Raw genomic sequence first — 10,843 nt, 5'->3', positions numbered from 1 at the left:
ATAATAATACTGGCATATCGAGGAGGCCCCTAGAGGCCCGGGGGTAGCGGCCCCCCCGTCGGCGCGCGCGCGGTGCCGCGAGGCGGGGCGGGCGGGGGGCGGGGCCGGGGCCGCTTCCCCTGCACAACAAAAGGGAGCGCAGCGGCGGCGGCGGCCGGGAGCGGCGTTGCGGGCGGCCGCCCTGCGCTGCGTGGCTCGCCGGTGGGTTGGCGTGGGGCGGTGGCGCGGGCGCGGCGGGTTTGCGGGGGGCGGGAGGCACGGCTCGCGCCGGGCGCGGGGGCTCGGTGGGGCAGGGGCCCTGCCGTCGGGCGGGTGCCGGCGGAGCGGAGGCGGCCGTGGCCGTGGCCGTGACCCTATAAGGGGAGGCGGCGGCGGTGGCTCCGCGGCGGTGGGGGGATGGCCCGGGCCGGCAGACGCCCCTCGGCGGGCTCGTAGCGCCCCCGGCCGCACCGGGCACGCCACGGCCGCCTGCGCGGGAGGGGTTTTTGGTGCGTGCTGGGGTCTCCTTGCACTGACACTTCCCTCTGTTCCCGGCTCCCCAGGTGTACCGTGATACCCGCTGCCGCCGCCGCCATGTCCCGCCGCAGCCAGCGTCTCATCACCACGCGCTATTACCCCGGGGACGACGATGCCACGACCAGCAGCAGCGGCAGCTCTCTGCTGGGGGGCCAACAGCTCCCCTTCAAGGAGAGCACCGGCAGGTCGGTGGGTTGGGGGGCCGGGCGGGACCCCCTCGTCCCGAGCGCGGCCGGGGCGCTCCATCCCGCGCCGCGGACCGGCCGCCTTCCGGGGGGACCGGGGGGGCGCGGCAGGGCGGCTCGCGGCAGGGAGTGTGACAGCAAACTCGGTAACTCGCTGCGTGTGGGCACAGCCACCCTGGCACTGGCTGCGACCCCGCCCTGGTAAAGGCGCCGTCTACCCCCCCCCCGCGCCCTCCCGCCCCGGTGCAGGCGGCCGCCACCGGGTACCGCCGGCGGGAGCTGCGCTGCGAGCGCGGGCCGGAAAACCGCAGCAGCGCGAGCGGAAGCGGCGGCAGCAGCCCCGGCAGGGGCGGGGGGGCCTTTCGCAAGCGGTGGTTGCACCCTGAAACCTGCTGCCATCTGGTACGGGGGGGGGGGGGGGGGCGGCAAAGGGAAGTGATGCGGCCGAGGGGTGGTTGTGAATTCCCCGGGTGCTCTGTGACCCCACCCCGTAACCGCCCGGGGCCGATGGGCCCGTTCTCGCCCTCGGCAGGACGATCAGGAGGAAATCGAGCAGCACCAAGCGCCTCTCTCCCTCCCCGGGCACCCAAACCTCCTACTACAGCGAGTCCCTGGTGAGCGAGTCCTACCTGGGGGGCAGCCGGGGCCTCACCGCCCTGGGCAGCTCTGTGCTGGACGATGCCCTGGACAGCAGCACATACTGGGGTGAGCCCGTCCTCCCTCCCACGGCAGCTGGGGACCCCCCTGGGCATCGGGGGGGGGGGGGGGCGTTGGGGCAGGCCCCCCAGGCTAGCCGATGAGGTTGTCCCCTGTGAGGGGTGGTGGTGAGTGGTTTCTCAGGGGGATGCTGTTTTGGGGCCAGGTGGGGAGCTTTCCAGCAGGAGGAGAAGAGGCATAGGGGACACAGAGTCCAGCAAGATCAATGGGCTGTTGGAGAGCAAGATGTATGACACCTACGCCTCTTCGTCTGGGTACTCCTCGGAAGACGACTACGCAGGTAGGGATGCACCAGCCTCTCTGCAGTGGCAGGGGTGCTGGAGGAGATGTCCTCAAGGGGACCAGCCCAGGGCCTGGCTGTGCCCAGGGTGCTCCCAGCCCCCTTTGCATGCCACCCCCTGTGCAAAGCTTTTGCCCTGGGCAATGCACAGGGGCACAGACTCTGTTTTAGTGACTTACTGCCTCGCTTCTTCCTTTCCAGGTCAACTTTACTCTGGCCAGAGTAGCTCTGGGTCGGGGCTGAGGACCGCAGCCTCTCGAGTAGGCTCCTTCCTCTGGCAGGTGCTCACCTCCCCAGGTGAGTGGAGGACTGGGGGTGGGGGTGGGGGGGCTCTAGCAGCACCTTTCTCCTGTCAGCATCTCTGTTCTCCGTGTGCCATGTGTGCTGCTCCTTGCTTGGGTAGAGGGGTTTTATCCCCCTCTGTGGGAGCATCCCCTGGGATGGAGGGATCATCTGTTGGACTCTGCCTGAGGCTTGGTTTCTCTCCTGGCAGTTCGGTTCGTGGGGTGGCTGTTCTCAGGACTGGCAGCTGCCTGGCACCGCCTCACCGGCACAGCTCCCCACACAGGTGGCGTCCCCTTCTCTAGGTGAGTGTGGTGGCAGGACAGCAGGGTGGGGGAGGCCTGGGGAAAACCTGCAGGATCTCAGAGAGGGGCTGCCCCACAGAGCCCAGCATGGTGGGGTGGGCATCTTGTGCCAGAGCCCGGTTGGGCTTTGCTTCCCCTCTGCCCCCATCCAGAGGAGCACTGCAGGGGGGAAGGTGGCTGCAGTCCTACAGGCACCTCTTTGTGCTCCAGGCGCTACCCATGGCTGAAGAGGTCCCTGCTTCTGCTGCTGCTCCTCCTGCTCCTTGCCATTGCTGCCTACGGTGAGTTGGCCTGGCTCAATCTGTTGCCCTGATGTCTGGGGCAGTGCAGAGCATCCCACTGCTGTACGTGGGGGATGGGATGGCCCTAAGCTCAGTGCTTATAGCTCCTTGTACCCTGGTGCATCTGCACCCTTGTGCTGGGGCTTCCTGGTAACACCAGGTGATGCTGATATGGCTGTGCCTCTGCATGTCCGCCCTGTCCCCTGCTGTCGCCCATCACTGGCTTGCCTTTTTAACCATCTCGTCCCCCTGATTGCTCAGGAGCATGGTACTTCTACCCATACGGGCTGTCGACATTCAGCCTCCCCACCTTCTCGTGGTGGGGAGCTGGAAAGCTTTCCTCCTCTGTGCCTGGAGCAGGGGACCTGACCGCACTGGACCAGGTAAGGCATGGCGGTGGCCCAGGTGACTTGCAGCGAGAGCTGGGACAGTGTGTTCTATGTCTGAAAGAGCCCTTCCAGGGGATGGGGAGGTGCTGGGGGTTGGTGGAGATGTCTCCCCCAGCTTGTCGCCATCTCACTCTGGGGGTGTCCCAGGAATGGAGCAGGACCAATATCTGCTGGCTGCTGGGAAGCAGCAGATGAATAAAGTGCCACTGACGCTGGGGACCAGGTGGCCTAGGTCCTCTTTCACTGGGATCCCTGTGGAGCAGGTGGTACCCAGCTCCCTGTGGGGGCTGCATTGTGCCCTGCCTTTGCCACTGCAGGGGCTTCGGGGGGAGCACCGGCTCCTGGCTCGCTTCCAGGCCCTGGAGAAGCGCTTTGAGGCACTGGAGGCTGAGGTGTCACGGTGGGAGCTGCAGCGGGGGGCGGCAGCGGTGGCAGCAGGGGGAGAGCCGCCCTCAGGGGACGTCTTGGCATTGCTGGAGGGACTGATGAGCCGCCGGGATACAGGGCTGAAGGACCATCTCCGCACTGACATGACCAGCCACCTCCAGGTGAGGGGCATGAGGGGCACATGGGGACTTGGGTGCGTGTGGGTTTGGACTCTGATGTTCCCCCATGTTTCCTCTCACCCTGCAGGGTGAGCTGGATGCCCTCCGAACTCAGGTGCAGAGGGATTTAGACGAGCGCCTGGGGAAGATGGCACAAGCCTCTTTGGTAAGGGGGTGAGCGTGTGGTGGTACCTGGGCAGGGACATCCTCACCACTGGCATCATAGGTCTCACAGCTTCCCCTTCTCCTGGCAGGAGATGGAGGCACGCTTGATGGAGCTGAACTCGAAGTGGCAGAGGTAACGCTGGCTGCCAGGGCAGAGATGCCGCTGCTCTGTTAGGGGCAGGCAGGTAGCAGGGTGAAATCCCCACGGCGAGGCTTAGGAGGGGTTTCCAGGTCTAGTCTGTTTGAGGCAAAGGAGAGGTTGAGTGCTACGGTCTTGGCGGGGGAGAGGAGGGATGGATATGCAAGTATGTCGGCAAGAAAGTGCTCTGGTGGGTGGCAGGGCTCAAAAGGCAGTTGCAGCAAATGACCTTTGCCACCATCATTTTGCATCGCTGTGAGGACTGTGGCCCTTCAGCCAAGGAGCAAGCTGGGGATGCTTTCCCGCAGGATGCAGTAGAAAAGGTCATTGCCATAGGAATTGAAACAGTTTGGAGCAGGTGATGGGGGATGAACCTCCTCCCCCAAATTGCAGAGGGGAGTTGGGACTGTTAGCGTGAAGTTTTGTTGCCTTTCTCCCGGCACAGCTCAGCGCAGGAGAGCCTGCAAGGGAGCTTCCAGCAGGAGATGGGTGAGCTGGAGCAGGAGGTGGCAGCGCTGAGGAGGGAGCTGGCAGGTCTCAAGTCGGACCAGGAGGTGATGGGGAAGAACGTGGAGGGGATGCTGGAGCAACTGAAGGCGGTGCGGGCTGATGTGAGTCCTCCAATCCTCACCCTGTTTGGCAGAGGGAGGCATGAGGATGCCTGCCCCAGGGCTGAGCTCTGTCCCCACTGTTTCAGGTGGAAACGCAGTTCCCGGCGTGGGTCAGTCAGTTCCTGTCACGGTCCCGGCGGGATGGTGCCGCTGGCCTCATTCTCCAGCATGAAGACTTGCAAGCGGAGCTCCAGGCCCTGGAACACAAGATCCTGGCCAAAGTCTTAGAAGACCGGAGGCTGTCAGCACGGGATGCTCAGGCCGGTATTGGAGTGGCCCTGCAGCAGGCAGGGACTGCGGGGGTGACAGAGGAGGTGAGTGCTGGCCTGAGCCCCAGGGACATGATGGTGACCACAGGTGTGGAACTGGGGGCTGTGCCCCACTGTGTGTATGCTGGGGTGGGGCTGGCACACATGCCTGGCAGATGGCAGAGCTGTAAGGACAGCCATTACAGCTGGGACATCGATCTTGGGCCCCGATCACAGCTGGCAAGAGCATCCCTGAAACTCCTTCATCCCTTCTCTGTTGCCAGCCTGTCCTGGGCTGTGCCTGCACCCTGCCCCAGAAGAGGTCGCAGGTGGCCAAATCCCCGTGCCTGTGAGGCTGTGGCTGTCTTAAAATCCAAGTTTCTGCTCAAGCATCAGAAGGTGGGGCAGGTGCTAGTGAGGTTTCCATGGGTTGAGCATCTTGCTTACCCTTGTCCTCCAGCAGTGCTGCAGAGTCATTTGGGACAAAGCATTTCAGCAAAATGACACCAAGGGAAAAAATGAGCCTTCTTGCTTTGGAAGAAGTTGCTGGCAATTCCCTGCGGAGGTAGTGGAGGGAGGGATCAAGCTGGGATTAGCAGGCCCTACAGTCTGTGCAAGCTTCATGCATGCCATAAAGTTTAGATCCACAGTGGTGGTGCAGGGTCCCAGCTCCTGGGGCTGGGTTTGGCTCCAGAGGCATGCTCTGGCCTGCTCTCCCTTTTCCAGATGCGCAGAGCTCTCGTTGATCCTGCAGGTTGGGGCAGGAGGAGCCAGCAGATGATGCTGGGGAGGACTGGGTGGGCTGTCAGGTTGCCTGGTACCCACTGGGGGAATACCCCTCCTCCCCTGGGGCCAACCCCTCTTTCCGGATGGGGATGAGGGAGCCCAGCCTGCCTGGGTGCTGCCCTTTCATTGCACAGCTCCTCTCGTCTGGAGTATTTTTAGCAACCTCTGATGAGGCTTCCCAGCCAAATGCGTGTCCTCTCATTTTTGCCACGGTGATTCATCCCCTGGCTGTTCTGTGGGAAGGTCCTTGCGCCCTCTCTGTCCCTGCAGGGTGGAGGCGGGTGGGGAGCAGGATGCCTGCCCTGGCCCTTCGCCCATCTTGTGCCCTCTGCTCCTGCCGCAGCAAGTGCATCTTATCGTGGACCAGGCCCTGAAGCGCTACAGTGAGGACCGCGTGGGGATGGTTGACTACGCCCTAGAGTCAGCAGGTGGGTGGTGGGGGAGACTTGCCCACCCTGGATGAGCCAGCCATCCTGGGGAGGGGACCACAGGGTGCTGGCACCCAGCTTATCTGCTGTCCTCCCCTCTCCATGCCAGGGGCCAGCGTCATCAACACCCGCTGCTCAGAGACCTATGAGACACAGACGGCACTGCTGAGCTTGTTTGGCATCCCCCTGTGGTTCCACTCACAGTCCCCCCGTGTCATCCTGCAGGTGGGCACCGACGGGGCGAGACCCCGCTGACAGGGAGGACCAGCCAGGCTGGTTCTCACGTGGGCTTGGTGGGTTTTATTGGGCTCTTGCTGTCACTCTAAGCAAGCGGCCAGGCTGATGTTGGGATGGAGGAGAAAAATGTCACTGATGGTGATAACATTGCTGGTGTCTTGCTCCTGTGTTCGTAGCCAGATGTCAACCCTGGGAACTGCTGGGCATTTCGTGGGTCTCAGGGCTTTGCTGTCATCCGCCTCTCCAGCATCATCCGCCCCACAGCCGTGACACTGGAGCACATCCCGAAAGCCCTCTCGCCCCAGGGGACCATTCCCAGTGCCCCCAAGGATTTCGCTGTTTATGTGAGTGCCCTTGCCCAGACTGGAGGGAGGACTGGGGGGGGATGTGGTGGGAGGGTGCCATGGTGGAGAAGGGCATGGGGAGGGAGGGCTGGTGAGCCCCACACCTGGCTGTGAAGTACTCGGGGGGGCTGGTCTTATCCTGAAGAGGAGGAAGAAGCAGTACTGGGGGGGGGTAGGAGAGGGAGAGCACTGGGCTTCAGGAAGCATTTTGGGTGACACTGGGAGAGAGGCAATCGAGTAGGTCTAACTTTCGGTCTTCTCCCCCTGCCCCATCCCTCCCCACTGGCCCCTGGCCCTGTTTGTCTCTCTTGGCCTGGAAGAGCAGGAGCAGGGGCCAAGCGTGCCTGCTTCTGTCTCCCGCTTCTGCCCTGGGTGCAGTCATTGTCTCTGGTCTCCCTGTCTGATCGCCTCTGTTTTCCCTTTCTGCTTCCCTGTCCCTCTGTAGGGCTTGAAGGAGGAGGGAGAGGATGAGGGTCTTCTCCTTGGGCAGTTCACCTACAACCATGATGGTGACCCCATCCAAACGTTTTACTTGGAGGTAAGTGCTTTGCTGTCAGAGCACCTGACCCCAAGAAGAAAATGGGGCTTGTGGGGTCTTTGAGCCTGTGAGAGTTCTCAAAGGCTCAGGTGTTTTTCCTTCCTCCTCTCCCCAAGGGCAACGCTGTGGGCACATACCAGCTGGTGGAGCTCCGGGTGCTGAGCAATTGGGGCCACCCCAAATACACCTGCATCTACCGCTTCCGCGTGCACGGGGAGCCAGTGCACTGACCCCCGGCTCCTGCGAGGGACGAGGATGCTGCCGGGCTGACAGCAGGAGGGGATTCGTCTGGTTCGCTGCTTTGCACGTAGAAATCCTGGGATGTGCCAGCCGCTGCCCTGGGGAGCTGCTCCCCTCGGGGGAGGAGAAGAGCTGGCGTTTAAGGGGTGAAGCTTTCACTCGTCCAAGGACTGGGGTGGCGAGGCAAGAGCATCCCACGTGGGTCCTAGCGCAGCCTGGCTTGTTTTCTGTGCGTATTGGACGTTTTAACTTTTTAAGCTAATTTTTTATCGGGTCTGCGCAGCCCCTCATCCCTGTCTGTCTGCTCCTTTCTGATGGTGTGCGGAGCGTCGCTGGGGCTTGGGGAAAGGGGTACGTAACTTTGCAATGTGCTTCATGCAGGCTTGGGCGTGATAGGGTATATGGGACTGCGCTGACCAGCTCAGTGCCACGGGAGTAGGTAGGAGCCACCAGTCATGGCCAGCGAGTGGCCCCCCTCCACGTGGGGCCACTCCTCCCGCCTCGGTGATGGTTCAAGTGAAAATCTTCAGACCTCCAATGCTGGGCTGGCAGAGGGGAAATAAGGCAGTATTAATGAAGTATTAATGTAAAACTAACGGTTTAGGACAGCAGGAGGGGAGAAATTCAGCGTGTGTTGGTGGCGGAGCCTGCCCTGGTGCCGCTGCCCATCTGCTTGAGCGCTCCCGCTGCCAGCGGCTGTGGTGGGTCTCGGCAATGCCATCGGGCCCCCGGCTCCATGGTATTAGGGTTGATGATGCTATTGAAAACTCCTGTTGCCTGCTTCCCTTTTGAGTTGTTTTTTGTCTTAAGTGGGGGGAAGGTGGGGGGGTGGGGAGGAGTTATTTTCCAGTTGGGGTGTTTGGGATTATTTTTTTTGTAGTAACAAAGGGGGGTGGGGTGAGGGGGAGACTTTTTCCATGCAATTTCTACTTAACCAGAGAATGTTACATGGTGCCACTTGGGCGAGTGGCTTAGATGCAGAGGGCTAGAGCTTTGTTTAGTAGGCGAATAGTGCACACAGTAGGATAAGCTAGAATAAGATGAGCAGAGCTGTTTAAAATATGGGCCTAGAGTTGTTGGTGGCTTAGTAGCTGGACCTGGGAGGCAAGGTCCTCTGGACCTTGGACTGCTGCTTGGCAGGGTGCCAGAGGCATTCCTGCCTTCCCTTGCTCCGGAGGTGCCCTCCGAGACTGCAACGCATGGCTGCGGCCCCTTGCCCGCGGCTGCATCTGTACATAGGCGACTTGGCAGCAAGCAGGAGCTGCTGCCCCAGTGCTTGGCATGAATCCCTCTGTGCCTCAGTGGTCTCTTGGGTGGGAGATGGGGCAATCCCCAGGGCCTGCAGGTGCCAGCATGCTTCTGCACCTTGGGGAGCAACAGGGCCTCCCCCTACCTGCAGCGCTCAGGGCTGTCTCCATCACCTCCCGATCCCTGATGGCAGATGGCTGGCACAGGCTGACCTCCTTTCCCTTGGAAGGGTTCCCTTTCCCTCCTGCCTCCTCCCTGGCATAGCTTGGTTCCCTGAGCCCTGGGCTGCAGAGGACTGTGCCAGAGCAGGATGGGGCGTTCTGCCTGCAGCGGGCACGTAGATCCTGCCGGTACCGCTGGGGGGGAGCCGTGGCAGGGCGCTGCAGGCAGGGTGCACAGGGACCTTCCCCAGGCTGAGGAGTGCCAGGGCCATCTGGCTGCCTCACCTCCTGGCTGCCTGCATCACGCTTTAGTTTGGCTTATGTCCTTGGGTGGCATTATACAGCCTCCACATTTGTCTTGTGTTTTGTTGAAAGAAAAGCTAAAGGGCTCATCTTTAGCATTTCAGCCCCGTCTGATGCTGGCATCGTCCTTTCCCTGGGACTGTCCTTTCCTGGGCACAGGCGGGGCACCATGAATTGATACCCGTTCTGTTCTTCCCTGCTTGAAGCACTGTAGGGCAAGGGGCATAGAGAAAAGGGGCTGAAGAAGTGTCTCCCTTCATCGTGCCCTGATGTGTGCTGAGCCCTGAGCTCCTCAGTACCAGCCCCAGGGGATGAGTATGATGGCAGCGTGTCCTTTCTGGAGGGGTCTGCTTACTCCAAGCAAGGAAAGCAAGCCCAAAGGATGCAGCCCCCTCTCTAACAAGTTAAGTTACTCCATGTAACCCTCTGCAGAGCTGGGAGGCCCTGCTCCTGGGAAAAAGCAGTCCTGCCGCCAGATCCAGTGATGATAAATTCTCTCCTATACTGAGTGTAGTCTTAATTCTTGGCAGCAATAGCCAAAGTTATTTTAAACTTGTCTACAGCTGTGTGCTTGCCTTGGAGTCATGTCCACGAGTACCCTGTGCACATAGAGTTCTGCTTTTATGTACGCCTGGACCTGTCCCAGGCTCAGCAGAGTAGCTCCTGTATTTAATTGAATGATAAAGAGAGAGCAGTGATTAAGCTCTCCCCCTTCCCCAGGGCTTCTCTGGCTGCTGGAGCAAATGCCGTAACCATGAGGCTGGAAAACCTCCTTTTTTAATGTCCTTTCTGGCTCCCTGGCTGCCAGGGTAGATGGGGTCTTTGCCCAAGAAAAAATGTTTTTATAGTACATCAGGCACACTGGTGAGAGTGGGAAAGAGTGACCTCTTTTCCTGAGAATGGAGTTGGAGCAGGGTCTCTGCCCCTTCCGAGGGGGTGTTAACTTGCTGGCTGTGGGGTGGGGAGCATCTGGCTTTACAGGACAAGCTTGCCCTGTCCCTGGGAGGTGAAAGTTTCTGCTGTTCTGAGGTAAAAACCCCCGGAGATACCAGTGAGAGGAGGTCACCCTGGGGGTTTATGCCCTTCTTTAAGGGATAGTGCTGGTTTTGGAGGCCTCGCCGTGCTGACTGCTGAGGATCCCGGAAAGGCATGCTGAGGCTATGTGCAGTTTCTCAGCCCCCAAATGCTGCATTGGTGCAGGGCTGCAGCCTGAGCACCCACACAGAAGCGCCTGGCCAGCTGCCTCTCCAGCAGCAGCTTGCAGCATTTCTGCAACACTTATCTGAGCTGCCAAGAAAAAGAGGGCACATTAAACTGCTGCTTCAGCATGTGTGCCCAGGGGTACTTAATCCTAGTGCTGATGCAGATGAGCCTGGTGAGGCAGGAGAAACATGAAACAGCTGTCAGAGCAGATTTCCCTTATTTACTCCCATTTCCCTCCTCAGTTTGCCCTACACATGTGTTATGAATTAGCCCTGCAGAAACAGATGGTTACAGGCAGGAGATGAGTTTGTATTTGATGCTGTAGCCTGTTGCAAATGCTGCACTGTTTTGTTCATTCTATTTTTTAATCAACAGATTGTAATTTATGCCTATGCAAAGAAAAAAAAAAGACCAAGACAAATAAATTATATCAAAACTGCTGTGACTGTTTTGAGTGTTTTGCAGGTGAATTTGCTGGTGGGCAAGGCCGAAGGCTGCAAAAAGGAAATGGGATGACTAGGGCTTGGGCTTGAGGAAGGTCATGCTGTTATCTTAATATCCAGGATGGTCTGGAGGCAGGCTTCTGTTGAGTGCCCATGCAGCTCCTTCCAGAAGACCACCCTAGAGAAAAGCTTGTTCTCTGCTGGCCCTGGACCTGGCTCCAGCTACCAGCCCAACACTTACCTGTGAGA

The 10,843-nt window shown here is 60.2% G+C and overlaps 1 protein-coding gene across 2 annotated transcripts; it reads left to right on the top strand.

The window, feature by feature from the left end:
* The first annotated feature begins 89 nt into the window (after positions 1-89).
* SUN2 (Sad1 and UNC84 domain containing 2) lies at positions 90-10,591 on the top strand. Of its 2 annotated transcripts, XM_080393787.1 has the most exons (18): positions 91-201; positions 543-701; positions 1,234-1,406; positions 1,564-1,698; positions 1,900-1,995; positions 2,192-2,285; positions 2,496-2,566; positions 2,828-2,949; positions 3,273-3,503; positions 3,589-3,666; positions 3,755-3,798; positions 4,250-4,415; positions 4,502-4,729; positions 5,793-5,877; positions 5,987-6,102; positions 6,291-6,458; positions 6,904-6,996; positions 7,113-10,591. In XM_080393787.1, the coding sequence occupies exons 2-18, from the start codon at positions 574-576 to the stop codon at positions 7,224-7,226; spliced, it is 2,142 nt and encodes a 713-aa protein (XP_080249913.1). In that variant the 5' UTR covers positions 91-201; positions 543-573; the 3' UTR covers positions 7,227-10,591. The 2 variants fall into 2 exon arrangements, 1 of the variants encoding a protein (XP_080249913.1); XR_013929160.1 differs by lacking the exon at positions 7,113-10,591 and having other exon boundaries at positions 90-201; positions 6,295-6,458.
* Positions 10,592-10,843: the final 252 nt, after the last annotated feature.

Source organism: Falco punctatus, assembly GCF_963210335.1.
Source record: "Falco punctatus genome assembly, chromosome: 6".
NCBI lineage: Eukaryota > Metazoa > Chordata > Aves > Falconiformes > Falconidae > Falco > Falco punctatus.
The sequence above is the reverse complement of the archived record's forward strand: the minus strand, read 5'-3'. Positions and strand labels throughout refer to the sequence as shown.